General features: G+C 38.9%; 1 protein-coding gene across 1 annotated transcript in view; it reads left to right on the top strand.

The window, feature by feature from the left end:
* The window catches only part of kcnk2b (potassium channel, subfamily K, member 2b), a 41,867-nt gene that overhangs the window by 21,114 nt on the left and 5,180 nt on the right, over positions 1-15,573 (top strand). Inside the window, exons 4-6 of the mRNA XM_088089624.1 lie at positions 3,865-4,025; positions 10,944-11,139; positions 13,213-13,355. Coding sequence (XP_087945750.1) covers positions 3,865-4,025; positions 10,944-11,139; positions 13,213-13,355 — 500 coding nt within the window. The remainder of the gene's footprint in view (positions 1-3,864; positions 4,026-10,943; positions 11,140-13,212; positions 13,356-15,573) is intronic.

Raw genomic sequence — 15,573 nt, 5'->3', positions numbered from 1 at the left:
GATAAAAATGTGTAGGCTGGAAGTGGGCACCATACTGTGTCCTGTATGGTATTGAAGGCTGAAAAATTGAGACCAAATGGTGAAACTGCCTATTCCTTGTCTTAAATGTTTTTGAAACATATTTTAGCTAACTGTTTAACTGTAATATGAGATATTTTTTTACCAGCTTGCCGACATATTGCTTCCTGCAGAATAACAGCAAAGCTTGCATTACATCACCCATCATCGAGAGCATTTATTTGTCTGGTGCGGTACAGTGCATTCTGGCTGTTGTAGGTTGTAAGTCTTGATCATAAGCAAATGCCAGGGCCTTTTTCTCTGGTCATGTAGCACCAGTGTCAGAAGTACTTGAGTCTTTCTACCGCATAGGAAGCCCATTTTTATGACACGACCATCTTTCCAGCAGAGAAATATGCCGTTATTTGTTGATTTTGAATGCAAAAGTAGAACCATGTTTAACTATAGAGCATAGTTATAGTGATAACAATGAGACAATGTTCAGCTTACTTTAATGCCACCTGAAAACCACCCTGACAGTGTTTCATTGGTGTCTATTTCTGCAAATAAATGATCCACAAAACCACAAAAGCAACACTGCAGCAGAAGCTAATGAAGTCACTCAGTTAAATGTCGTGCCATCGTTTTCTCTCCTCACATCACTTAATGAATTCAGAAGGAAGTCATTAAGCTTTTATTGTCCACTGCAAATGCATTCGTTCCTTCAAGAGATGGGCCGTGATGTTGATGACCATGCTATAATTACATAACGGAGTCAGTAGTGTCATGAATAAAGTGATACTGACAAATGGGGTTGTCCATTTTTAGGTCTCAGCTCATTATAAAGTGGAAATCTTGAATTTAATGTATTATTCATGAAGGCAATGTTGAAGTCAAGTGTGAAACAATTAAATGACCTATCAGCATTTTACTAAGTGTGGTGTTTAACCTTTGATTTAAGTCTTGTAAGAGAAAAGTGAGCAGAATCATGATGTTCACATGTTGCACTTCTTATTTTTTTCACCCTATACTTATACTGTGACACTGTGAATTTTTAGCAACTAAATTTCACTATTCATATGTTCTCTGGGTGTTTTTTTATATAAGCCAGTATAGGTTTCTAGCACACCCTCACATGTACTTTACATATGTTTTGTCACCATTGTGCTTTGTATTATGTGGGAAAAAAATAAACTAAACTAAACGGGTCCAAGTTTCAAAAGCAAGCAAGCAAGGCCACAGCCATGGAGTCAACAACAGGAGTTTGAGAGCCCCCCGTCCCCCAGAAAACAAAACAAAAGTTGAAAAATCATTTACTACTACATGATTTATCGTAAGCAAGATTTATCGTATCCTTTACTGGAAGGTGTAAAGTAATCAGTAATCAAATTTCTCCAAAAGGAGACAATAAAGGCTAATCTTAATCTTAATCTTAATCATATGAGTCTGGAAAGGCATGCATGTTAGCTCTAACTGCAAAAGATTGTTTGGCTGAGGCATACAACTGTGAGGCGGTAATTCTAGCTTTTTTTCTATTTTGATCACATTTGAATTGAAGAAAGGTCAATTTTCTTTGAAAGCCACTGTTTAATCCCAATGCATGACTCTAAATCTTTGAGTTTGCAGAGCATAACTTGCTTTTCACCTCTGCTAATATGATAGCTTTTAAAGCTTAGGTGAGAATATAAAAAAGGATTCATCTGTAGTAAAAACACGAGTGCAGGTTCAAATCACGGTGCTGTTGTGTCTCATTTCTTTTTCAGAGGCACCCAGAGGTGTTAAAAACGAATCCGGCATCCTGTCTGCTTTTGAGCTAATCATGAAATTAGTGAGACTTGGTTGTCAATTTTTCTCACATTGAGTATCACCCCCTCTCCAGTGTGAGACTGGGAAGTCATTAGAGGGCTCCCTGCAGCGCATATCCTTAGACAGATGACTGCATTAATAGAGAAAAGTGGATGTAGTTCATTATGCAGACCCATGACGAAGCACTAAATAATGAAAGTCATATTGCTGAATCTGTAGACTCAGCTTTAAATAAGGAACAGGTCTTTTAGGTTCTGTGTTTACCCGAACTGTGACGTCTATAAGCCCCATCTGCTTTCCTAGCTGCACATGATGATGGGTTAGAGAGAAGATGAAAGGCAGTGAACCAGTGATGGACTCACATTAGAGAGTATGTTTGTGTGTGTGTGTGTGTGTGTATGTGTGTGTGTGTGTGTGTTCATACAACATACTATGTGCATCTTACTCTGTCTATTCATTTTGGGTTTTCATTTTGTTTTTCACTCACGTCAGACCTGCTTGAGGACTGCGGGTTTAAATTATAAACTCTGGTCTGAGTCAGTGCTTTAACAAGACCTGCATCTCTCACGCTGACAAGCTCAAAGCTGTTCTGTTGCATCTGTCTGCAATAATGTTACAGCACAGTCAGGCAAAAAGTTTTCTTTTTTAGCCATTTTAGTTTTAAATCATTAATTATTCTGCCAGCTTTGATGAAACACTATTAAGATGCAGAATATGCAACAAATAGAAAATACACGCTGACAAGTAACGTTTATTGCTTGTGTTACTATAGTGTATAAGGACGACACTTACCAGAACTGTCTTTCAGCATTTTATTCCAGGGCACTAGCTTAACATCCCTGCAGAAACAAAACATTGACGTGTTTTTTCTTGCATAAGCAACAGATACTTCCCAGGGAAAAGACCAAAACAAAATCAAAAGAAAAGAATATAATATGCACACTGATATTTGCAAAGAAAATAAATACAACTCTCATAATATTAATAAATAACCAACATTCCTTTAAAAAAATGTAACAAAACATAGCCGCACATAAACCCACATACAGAGACAGAGCATCTCTTTTGTGTAAACGTTCTCTGTGTCTGTACAACACTGAGAGCAGAGTTACAAAATGCTCCTAGTCAGCATGCTTTCAAGTCTCTAGTACAAACTGCCACACGCGCATCAGCAATCTTCTCTTGTAATCTATGCATAATGCATAAAAGCAAGTCTCATAAAGTCACATATATACCAATAAGGAGAGTTATGAATATGTGTAACTTCTATACGCTGGAATTCCATTTTGAAGCCTTATTTTAAATTTTGGCCATTTGTTCTTAGTATGTATACCTCTAAAACTGATGCACAATAATTCATGTATAACAGATGTAATCATGAGCCAGTAAACCCACATAATCTTTAGGGCTGCGATCATGTGACCAATGCGCTGATGGAGTAAAGAAGCAGTAAAATATAGAACAAAGTCCCTTGCAGCGAGGCATGTTGGGTTGGTAGATGTGTCAAAAAAACACAGGACGTTCCCTCAGGAGACCAGCATTCATGTTCCACCTGAAATCCTTAAAGTTTGTTTAATATGGGAGTTAAAGGACATCTTGATCAAAGATTACTACAAGGATCCCTCTGCCAATGCCATCTAGAGAAACTCTAACTTTGGATAGTTTCTAGCCTCAAGTGGCCATTAGAGGAACTGCAGTTTTTGGCACTTCTGCATTTTTCAGCCCCAGAAGTTACTGCTTGGTATTTTCAAAGGCAAAAGGTGTACAAATGAAGACATACAAAATGCACACGAACCTAACACAGCAAATTAATTTTTTTTTTTACAGAAAAGTGTACAAATTCAACATTAGAACATATTTACTTTAATAAAATAGGACCAGCACTTTACACAAGGCGTAAAACAGTTGAGAAATGTAACCTGTATCTCTTAAAATAACTGTCTCACAGGAATTTACAATGTCAACAAGCACACTGCTAAATGTTTTAGTTATTTCATACTGACACTTTGAATTAAAGCTGCCTGCTGAGCTAACAAACTCTCTGTGTCTCCTCTCTGGCAGGATTTGGGAACATCTCTCCCCACACAGAAGGTGGGCGGATCTTCTGTATAATTTACGCTCTGCTTGGGATTCCCCTGTTTGGATTTTTACTGGCTGGCGTCGGGGACCAGTTGGGGACCATTTTCGGGAAAGGCATCGCCAGAGTAGAGAGAATGATTGTGGTGAGCTCCTTTGTCTACACGAGCTTGTTTTTATCTCTGAATTATTTGCAGCTTGCTGTATGTTTACCTTTGTGCAATGAGCTGTTTTAATGTTGATGATGCAGTCACATTTGACAACTTAATTATCCAGGTGATGCAGCTGTAAAATTATGCTGCCTTTCCTTTATAGGCCTGCAAGTAGCAAGGTTAAAGCTGCAACATAAACACCTCTAATTATTGTAATCAAAGATTCACACTCAAAGTACAGGATCTGCTTTTTCCTCAGACTTCAGCACTCAGCTGTGTGGATGAAGTGGATGCAGTTTTTGGGTTGCCATGCCAACAGACTCCTGGAAACCAATATGAAATGCAAACAGTTTGTTTCAGCACTGAAAGCTCAAATAAGTGAAGCTGTTTCAGAGCAATAATTCAGATTTCAGCAAAGAAAATTGTTGTTTGTGTTGCTGAACTCACCGCCCTGTTCCTGTCTTATTTCTTTGTTTATGGCAGTGGAATAAACCAGCAGCACAAAGATCGATAACTCTAAAATAATGATACTGCAGGCCTATTTACCACACTGCAAGTCACATTTTTACTGGTATCCATATACACACACACATACAGAGTGCGCATGGACATAAAAACATGTTATTTTTCTACCAGGGCAGTTCCCTCAACTATTAGTCATGCTGGACAGAATATGGAGTCTGCTGGACAATCTGGTTGATGGATAGTCATTACATTTCTCCTGGAAACTTAAAGGTTGAAAAATAAGCAATCAAACAGCTGCTCAGTGTGTAAACCAATAAGGGTGATATCTGACAACAGAGAGTTTATCTGCCAATAGTAAAAACAAGTACTTATTCATACTTACTAGTCCTAGTTATTTAAGTTTTGTTTTTTTCCTCTGTGCAGCTAATGAATGACAAGGAAGATAATAATGAATCGTAATGACAAAAAATGTAACTTAATCGGACGGAAACAATTCAGTCTTTCACAAAAATAGGCAGCTTGTTGTAAAAGTGGTTTCATTCGGATGACTGGAGGATCAGGTGATGAGGAGAGGGTCAAGTTCAGTGGGATTGTAGGAGTTAAGGGGAGGGATGAAAAGGGGTCATTTTTTGTCCTACAAACAATGGCAGCCTCTCGTCTCCCACTTTAAAAACAACGCAGTCTTTTCCTTTGGTCTAGAGTAGGTCAGGTTGACATGTTGATCTTGTGTATTGCCTGTTGACCCCTTTTTAAAATAAATTAAATAAACAAAATATTACCTTTTTAATTCTAATTTAAATGTTTTATTAGTTGCACATTTAATTTATATTTATGTTTATTATTTATTTTTGTTTTGCTCTTCTGGAGGGTTAAAGGGGGAATATTTCTGTTAAAAAAGAAAAGCATAAATCTGTACTACTGTGAATTGTTGAATACAATTTGGCTACAAGAAAAAGGGTTGTTTGCCAGTGATGAAGGGTACCTGAAGGCTGTGTATAATGGGATGATCGGGTTGGGAGTAGAGGAGAGGGATAAAGGGGGGTCGAGTTTGTGTGGATGGATGGAGTTGTGGTGAGGCTGGAGTGAAGTCAGGGGTTGAGACTCAGTGTCGAGGACAGCTCTGTGCTGTGTAATCTCCTCTGGGAGTTCATACAAGGACCGTCTTGCTGCTGAGAAGGTGGAGAGGTGAAAAACAGGGTTTTTGGGAGAGAGTTGTGAGATCTGAGACAAACAGGAGACAAAGGGTTAGACACACCTATATAGGTCACAGCAGGTGATTGCATTGATTAGGCACAGGTGGTTGAATTAGGTGCAGGTGATTTGAATTAGTGGGAGAGATGAAGTGTGGTCTTTAACCTTAGTTAAAGTAACATGATATGAAGAAAAATGTGCTGTAGCTGCAATAATTTAAACAATTGTATATTAAAATTATATTTCAAATGCATAAATAAGTTTAGTTTGGTGAATATGAAGATAAAATAAGTACAAGTAAGAAAAACATGTTTTTCTCGTAAAAAGTATGTTAATCATTTGAAGCATGAACAAAGTAGATGTATTTTTGTTTCAAAAACATGTGATGAATGAAATGGGCAAAGAAATCAATGTTAAAAAAGTACAAGAAAATTACCTGGAAATTAGTAAAAAATAAAATATAAATAAATAATGAGAAATAACCTGGAAAAGGTGCTTAAATTGTGACATAATTTTGAATGGGTAATTATGATAATTATAAATATAGTTTTCCCTAGCTTGTTTTTTTTTTCTTTAGACATGTTTTCTTTTTTTCCCCATATTTTTAAAAGAAATTGCAAGAAAAGTTTTGTCGCTCCAGGTTTCAAGAGGGTTAATCCACATCCTTAAAATGATGGAGATGATTATGCATTGTGTGAGAGTAATGAATTGCATTATGTAGTTAGGATTTTGTCCTGAAGTGAGCAACAGTTAGAGTAATGTGACATTTCAGCAGAATGCTGAGAAGGGAGAAAAAATGAGTTTGCTGTATAGTGGAGAAAAACAGCACAAATGTTCGCAGTGACACATAATTCAAATCTGAATTAGTGTTAAAAGTTAAAAGTGAGAAGCTGTTAACATTAACGCGCCCTGTTACTCTTGGTGTTACTGTGATTGGAGTAATAGTCTGTTTAGCCAGCTAATATCATCATGGCCCAATTTGAGGATGGAAGGGTGAAAATCTTCCTCCAGTGATGTGAAACAATTCAGACTGCTGGCAGGGGGTGTAATCATGATTAGCTGTCTTTACGTGCCTGATGATGGAGTCCCGCAATGACATGCTGCAACTAAGATCCAGGGACAAAGAGACTGAGTTAACAAACAAAGCCACTTTGGATAAGGTTTGGAAAAGATTTTGGTTTTGGATCAGTGTTAATCCTTTTCTTATGATTTAAGTCACTGTGGACAATATTAAACAAAAAACACCATCTTTCCTCAGTGCTTTGAACATAACCATACAAAAGTTTAATAATGCTTTTGTTTTATATTAGAGGATATTTTTGGAAAACAAATAAAATACTTTGTCAGTGAACATTTTACTGATACTGTATCAACAGTATCAACATTGTGCGACTTGCCACATACGCTAATTAATCTTGCATCCTAATTATGCTGATAAATACATAATGTGGGTGGCATTTTATTTCCCTGTTTGCTGTTGCCAATAACTATTACATAAACATAATTTCTAGGAAACATCGTTATGCAGAAAAGCACATGGGCAGCACCAGTGGTAAAAAATCTCAAAATCATACTCCCACATTCTTCTACTAGAGCTTGTTTTCAGGATGTTTTCTAGTATCAGTACAGTGCAGTCATGTTTCTGCATACAGTCATCGATGTAGGACTGAAACAAAGACTGGTTAAAAGAGATGATGTAGCCAACATTACATTCCCCACTGGTTTGTGGACTACTAATTTGAAGCTTCAAGTTTGATATTTTGGCCACCACCAACGTATTAGTGTTTTTTTTTTTGATCCAGAAATGATCATGTTTGGCCGACAGGGTGGAACTAACCCTAAAGCTGGCTGCTAGCTCGATTAGCACCATAGAAATAGCTAGATGTTTGCACGTTGCATTCACAGCTATGGCTAACTGTCAATATTCATTCATTATCCAAACTGCTTTTTTAGGGTAACATGAGCGCTGGGGCCTGTTCCATGCAGCAGTTGGCAAGAGGTGGGCTACACCCTGGATAAGTTGCCAGACAATCATTCACACTCATATTACACCTACAGGCAATTTAAAGTCACCAGTTAACCTGACCTTCATGTCTTTGAGGAAGGAAACCGACGAACCAAGAGAAAACCCATACTGGTAATATGCCAACGCTAATTGTCACTAACAAAAAACTTGCTCTAAACCATTAAAACAGAATATACATATACATATACATACTGGAAAAACTGTAAATCTGACTCCATAGAGGGTCTTTTAGTAGCCAACTACAACAAAAACTACAACTTTTGCTGAACAAAACCTTTTTAGGTGAACAAACCAAAGCACATTGCCAAGGTATAGGTCATGCCCTAAACCATACCCTGCTTTATAGTCGATTTTACAGCAATTTACAAAATAAACATCATGCTGTATTGAGTAAGGCTTGAAACTATTGATTTAAGCCATAAACTCATAAAGAAAATATTTACTGAGATGATAAATCAGATGAAAAGTAGGGTCATTTTTGACTTGCATACAATCAGGCTTCTTTTGGCAACCACTGGAGTAGCCCCCTGCTGGCCATTAGTAAGAATGCAGGTATAAGGCACTTCTGCACTGGTTTCACTTTTCAGACCCGGAGATAACACCTGTAATGCTGAGATGTGAAGTCAGAGAAAATTGTCTTGGTAAAAAAAGCACATACTTAGTTGCAACAGGTTAATTTAATTTTTGATTCATTGCCGGCTCTCTGGCTTCCCTCCCTGGGAGGAAGAAGAAAGGTTTGTAGTAGGCTCGAGCAATGGAAATAGATGTACTGTTGCATTTGCTTAATTAGCCTGTACAAAAGATGCTGGCTAAGAAACCTCTTCAGGTCCCTCTGGAAAATGTTAATGATTTTTTCTTCAGTTAATTTCGTTTTGCAGGGCTCACTGTAGGTCTCTGTAAATTGTATACTACTGTACGGTACTTTTTTAGTGTGGCAAGGACATTATTCATCACAGACTCAGTGATCTGAGGTCAGTCTGCTCTTTATGCTTCCCCTCTGTGGCACTGTGCTTTGTGCTTACATAACTGGAAGGGAAAAGGGCACGATACACAGGGAACCAGCTAAAAGCAGTCACCTCAAGTGGAAAGGGAAGCAGAGAAAACAGCAGCATGCAAGATATCCTCTGATGTTCTGTAACTGTGATGCAAAATAGGAACAGCGGGGCACCAGTCCAACTTAAATTCTCGTAATTACAGTTGATAGCACAGGCTTTAAGTAAAATGAATTCCCTATATCTGTTACTATGACTGTGTGTGAAATATTTGATAAATCGGCAATAATACAGTACATGTGAGGCATGTCAAGTCACTTGCCACCTCTCTGCAGCTCAAGCGGGCGGGCCATCTGACAGCAAAAGTTATGTCACGAGCTTGGCAGACTGACGTTTGAGATGTTAGAAAACAGCAAATGTATTCCTCGAAGGAGGTCAAAGGAAGTGAGTCATCGCTATATGGAGTGAGCATTAAAAAAAAAAAAAACGCCTGTGGCATATTAGAGACTGGGGATATGGGCTGCATGTTAACTTCAATTATACCTTGTGGACTAAACTGAAAAATGTTAATGTTGGCCAATGAAACAAATTACACCACTAATCACACTGCAAAGTAACACAAAACCATCGACCCCATTCAAATTCAGGCATGTTTTTGCATTCATAGCCTCTTTACTCCTCATATCCTTTGCTCTGGTGTTTAAATTAGTTCACCTTAAAATCCAAAACACATATTTTTCCTCTTACCTGTAGTGCTTTTTATCAGTCGAGATTGTTTTGGTGTGAGTTGCTGAGCGTTTGAGCTATTGGCCATAGAGATGTCCACCCTTAAATATATAGGAACTAGATAGCACTTGGCTTGTGGTGCTCAAAGTGCCAAAAAAAATTGTATAGCGTTAGTTCAGGCATGCAACAGTGTCAAGCTTAGCTCACATCCCAAATAAATCAGTTGATCTCAAGCAGCCCAGTCATCTGATGAAACAGCTGATTGATTCTTTTTTATGCAACAATTGGCAAATCTCATTTCAGGGCACCATGGTTAAACTGCTTTAGCCTGCCTACTGTTGCCGCTTCCTCTGCAAGCCACTTTGCAATCTGTTTACACCCCAGCTCCTCCTTTTCATGTTGCGTTTGACTTATCAATAGCATTTCTGTTTGCCATTGATGCTTGCTCTGTTCTGTACCCGGGGGGTCTTTGCTGCTGCTCTCTTTGTCTTTGGCTTTTCACATAGGCGTGTGGAGGGCGGAGAGGTGTGCTTTCTCCACCTTTGGCTTTCCACATATGCACGAGGAAGGGCAGAGAAGTCCCAGTAGAGAGCCACACCGTCAAATATCATAGTGCCAGTGGAAATAGGGTTTTCTTTGATTAAAGTGGTCCTGATTCAAAAACATTTTTGTGAATGAGGATACACTGAGATGCTGTACACAAGTCTTGCCTATCCGGTCAGAAAAACTGCAGCAATCTGGGAGTTCAGTCAACAACCTTAAATATTGTCCCAAAGGAGTAAAGGCAGACGTGTACATTAACCGCTGTATCCAGTATCAAGAGACATCCAATTAGCAGTGTGAGAAGTTGTGGTTAATTGACCAAACAGAAGCAAAAAAAAAAAAATAAGTGCAAACTGTTTTGAATATTCAAGGTAATAACCACAATAAGAGCAACTGCTGTAAGAAGTCAGCTACACAATATTATAAGAAGTTCACCAAATGTTCACAAATTGTCTCTCCTGACTGCATCCAGCATGCATGTGCTGAATTGCCATAGATAGCTGCATAAAAGGCTTACACAACACACAACATTTATGTAACTGGATAGTCACATCACCAGTTTCTGACAGTCTACTTGAAAATACATTCAGAACAGAGAATATACAGTAAGTGCTACTTTTTAACTGGAGGTTGAGCTCATAACAGAACTGTAAATAGTCTATGAGTGAGCAATATACAGTATGTGTAGGCCATTTATAACCAGCATGAAATTTACATGATAATGAGCTACATGTAGTGATAAATAAGATAACAGTTTAATTTACAAGCAATTTATAGAAATCACAGACAACCATTTCACACATAACTAAATCTGCCTTTCTTTGTGACACTGGCTGAGCTTGTTGAGTGACATAAAAATCCTTTGGGTCCATTTGATGATTATGTCTTGTTTTTGGGGGGAACTGTTCCTTTAATGTTTCTGCATGTGGAAATCACGTTCGCTTAAACTAGTCTTTCATCTCCCACCAGAAGTGGCAAGTCAGCCAGACGAAGATTCGTGTCATCTCCACACTGATCTTCATCCTCTTTGGATGCCTCATCTTTGTGGCCCTGCCAGTCGTCATTTTCAAGCACATTGAGGGCTGGAGCACGCTCGAGTCCATCTACTTTGTCGTCATCACCCTCACCACAATCGGATTTGGAGACTTTGTTGCTGGTGAAAAAGGTCACTTAATTTTCTTTCTAAATTAGAGGCCTACTTTGCTTTTTAATGTCTGATGCCCACTTTTGGAATCAGTGTATTTATAGTAAAAGTCTGACTCAGCAATAACCCTCCTTTTGGCTCGCTTTTATGTTCTGTGCCTCACATAATGATATTTTCACTTAATGATATATCCACATTTTGATACATATGTTCTGACACTTTTTTATAATGCATCTGAATCCCTGCCATATGTTAAGTGCCCCTATCTTTTGGACCAGAAACAGATAAGGACAAGAATACTTAAATGAATACTAAAAAGTGCAGACATAAATTGTCTTTTGTGTTGGAACATTTATCAGAGCCATCCCATGCCAGTGCAATGGAACCATGTCTCCCAGCCTGAATGTTTAAAATAATAGTTTAGCATTGTTTGAAATATACTTATTTGCTTCCTTGCGGTGAATAAAGTGTGACGTTTTTGTGTCTGTGAGAGAGAAAAGCAAGTGAGAGACAGTGAGAGTGTGTGTGTATGTATCTTTAAATTTGTGCAGGTGGTATTAGCTTGATTTGACCTGCATGATAAACAGGAAGGAGAGGCAGATGGGAAAAATCACAAACACTTAGCTGCTAGATTAAACTTCCCTGAGCAGGCTCTAATGATTATAGATTAGATTACTGTAACTACCGGGTCTGGCACAGGTGGCGCAAAGTAAGCCTGCACTGCTGTTAGTGAAGCTGGTGCTGTAATGGATGGTTATCCATCTGCACGGTGAGCGGGCTGCCTCTGCTGCATCATAACAGTTGATTTATGAAAGGCACATCCAAAAATACAGCACATAATGGAAGCCAAAATGGCATTTAAATGTACTAAATGTAATGTTTGCATATTGAAAGGACTTGTACAGACTTATTATATATTTAAGCACAGTAAAGTAAGTCCCGGCAGCTGATGTAACATCCATCAAGCACAACCTCAAGTGCTGCATCAGACATGTCAGAGATATATTTACTTCTACTCTGCTGGTCACAACCTTAAGAGGGAACCATAAACTTTCATTCTAATGACTTTCTTCCCTCATCAAGACTTTTTCAGAGTACCTGATTTAATAAAGTTTACTATGTAAAAAGCCAGTTCAGTCAGGGGGCCCTATGTTTGACCTGACACACACATTGTGTAAGTAGCACATGTACTTGATCCCATGGGTGTGTAGGTTCTTTAATGGGGTGTGGTCAGGTGCATTGTTATTTTTAAGCTGCAGAAAGCAGTGGTGCCAAAACCTGGTCTAAAGTCAGAATGGTACACTGGTACACTCTGCTTGTAACACTCACAGGGATGCATGGATGGATTGCACATGAAATAATACATAATTAATGAGGAAAATATTGATGACATTCTCTAAAATGTCAACGTAGCAGAAAGCAGAGCAGTTGGATAGCTCTAAATGCACTTGCACTATGCACTTAAGATCATGCACTACAGATCTAAAAGGGCCCAAAATACTAAACTGAACTAATTTTCACTTTCACTTATATCACCGAGGTGACACAAATCTATTGCCTTTTATTAATAAGAATATACTTGATTTATGCACTTACAGTATTTGCAGAAGTTTCCATTGTCAGATTCAAGTCAAGATTTTATAACGTTGCTCTATGAGCAATTTCCGTTCATCATTATCAGAGCATCATCATCATAGAAATGGATTTACAGTAAAAGATAACATCTCTTTTATGATTTTTTAAAATCATTTTATTCTTATTAGTCTCAGTTTCTCTCCTGCTTTATACTTTATATATTCTTACAAGATAGTCCAACTCAGGACAGTCAAACACCCAGGGGTAATTAAAGGCAACAGTGCAGCAGAAAGACATGCCTACAATGGAAAGACCGAGGCTCATTAAATGATACAAGTATGACAGTAGAAGACCCTTTTTACTAATCTGGCTTAATCGCCAGCATCAGGCCTTCTCACACTAAAATCAGTCTTGTTTTTGTTCTTCCTCAGAATTATATTGTTTGGGAAACAGTTACACGTCTTCCAAGATTAAAGAACAGACTTGTGTAAAACATCTGTTGTGTCTTTGGTTCTGTAGGTGGGTCAGATAATCCAGACTTTCTGAACTACTACAAGCCTGTGGTGTGGTTCTGGATCCTGGTGGGCCTGGCGTACTTCGCTGCTGTGCTCAGTATGATTGGAGACTGGTTCCGGGTCATCTCCAAGAAAACTAAAGAGGAGGTACGTGCTGATGTGATGTGAGTCATGTCACACCAGAGGCGATGCAAGTGGGAGATAAAAAAGGAGTTTGATTGCTGTATGATTGAAACACTACTGAAGAAGCAACCGCTGCCAGTCCCACCATGCTTCACAGAATTTGCCACTGGTGTTGAAGAAGAATATAAAGACAGACGGATAAATTCACCAAGAAGGGATTGGGGCCGCTGATAGAGCCATGAATTGCACATCACTTGCAACCACTATCTGCCCTGACTCAAAGTCGAGATCACAAAAGATATTGGGCTAATTATATTACAGCATGAAAAAAAACAACCCAGAGTGGCCAACAGAGCGGCCAATAGAAGAAGTTAAACCCTGTGGCTCCGCAGGGCTCCACTGTCAGCACTGAAGCTCTGTGGCTGGCTTCCAGACTTCAGGGCACTTTGTGGCACTTATGTCTCCATGTGCATGCTCATGTACCAAAATTTGGCCGATGGATTTAACGTAAATCAATACAGACGTAATAAGGTTGGTATTTTGACTCTGATGAAGATGCAGTGAGGTAAGGAAGTGTTAGTTGTTTGCACCTTTTTGAATATTTAAGTCAATCATGTGCTCCAGTATTTTTTTCGGGTGCAGTCCTTGTGAATTGGCCTATTGACTTGTTTGCTGTAATTATGTTGATACCCTTAAAAGTATCAAGCTCGGTACCTAACCTGAGTCATGTGGAGATCCATCTTGCAGCAAGAACTTTTATGGCTGCACTTAAGCCAGCAAAAAAAAAGTCTCTCTAATGGTTTAATAGAGTAGGAGAAGACTCATCGTTCAACAGCAGCAAACATAATATTGTAGACGGACAGACATTTGCAGTAAGTCCACAGGTGTGATCATATCCGTCTACTGCTGTAGAGTGTAATACCTCACAGTGATTTCCAGTTCACTCTTCAAACTGCAGTGATGAATCTCCGTCCTGGCGGCATCCCTGTGGATAAAATGCCATCTTGTGCAAAGTAGATTAAATTTTTGGTGCATTTCCAGCAGCTGCTGCAGAGTAATAAGATACCTTGCTGTTCTGGCAGGCTCGTTATTTACATATAAAAAAGATGGAGAGAAACACACGTCCACGTGCACAAGCAATCTGCTGCATAAACCCACCACATGAACATCTCATTTCTTTTTTCTATATCACATATGAAAGGGGTGGGGGTGGGGGTATATGGCAATCTGCAGGAATCCTTGCACAGGCATAATTAGGCATGTCGCTGTGACTGAGAGAGAAGGTTCAGTGGGTGGCTGGGGGTTTGGGTCGGGGGAGGGGGGGTGAGAGTGATCAAGCAGAGAAAGTGAGAAGAAGGATGAGAAAGCACGTACTCGAGTGTTTGCGCTTTAGTGTGTGTGTCTGATTTGTCACACATAGACACATCCCATAAATTTTTTACTCGAATGCTCAGAAGTCCACTTTAAACAAGCACACATCAGTGCCTCACAGATAATTAAATAGCCCAGAGAAAGAGGCCTGATGTGTTATGAGGGGGAGATTAATGATGCGTTGGTTGCCTCTCAAGGACCATAAACGAACGTGCCTACAGATACAGTACATGGTCTCCAGAAACCAGGGCCATTAGGTCACACATAGTGGACTTTTATTTTTTATTGCTTGAGGCATCGACAGTCAAGTTCAAACAAAACAGTGAAGTGATACGTGGGTTAGGTGCAACATGTCCTCACCTTACCACATCTCTCAAATTGCATCCAAATCGTAGCACAAACCTACTTTTAAAATCACTTCTTATTCGCAAATTGTCCATTATCCTTTACCCACACAACAGCAAGCTTGTTATGACAGCCAAAGTAGTTCTTGAATAATGAGGCCATAAGCATTTTGGGGACCAAACAGTTCTGGGTACTCGCTGTAACTGTATTCACCTTTCAGGGCTTTTAGCATTCACACCATGGCTTTAATAATCATTTCTAAATAATTCTGAATCAGATGCTGAGTGGCAGGTCGCCAATAATTACCATCACATCTATCTCAAAGAAAATGTTTTTCTTAGTTCAGTCCTTTCCCTTAATCTCCACATCTGCAGTGGCACCCTAAAAATTTGCTGCAAATAATAAACGAAAGTTAGAGAGTTATTTCATGTGTGTCGCTAATTGGAGGGCAGCCAAGAATGTGAAGGCAAAACCTGTTAAACACTCATCTGCGCAAATTAATGGACATGGCCTTTATGTTCACATG

The sequence above is a fragment of the Plectropomus leopardus genome, chromosome 16 (genome assembly GCF_026936395.1).
Source record: "Plectropomus leopardus strain MGB_pleo_1.0 chromosome 16, ASM2693639v1, whole genome shotgun sequence".
NCBI lineage: Eukaryota > Metazoa > Chordata > Actinopteri > Perciformes > Serranidae > Plectropomus > Plectropomus leopardus.
The sequence above is the reverse complement of the archived record's forward strand: the minus strand, read 5'-3'. Positions and strand labels throughout refer to the sequence as shown.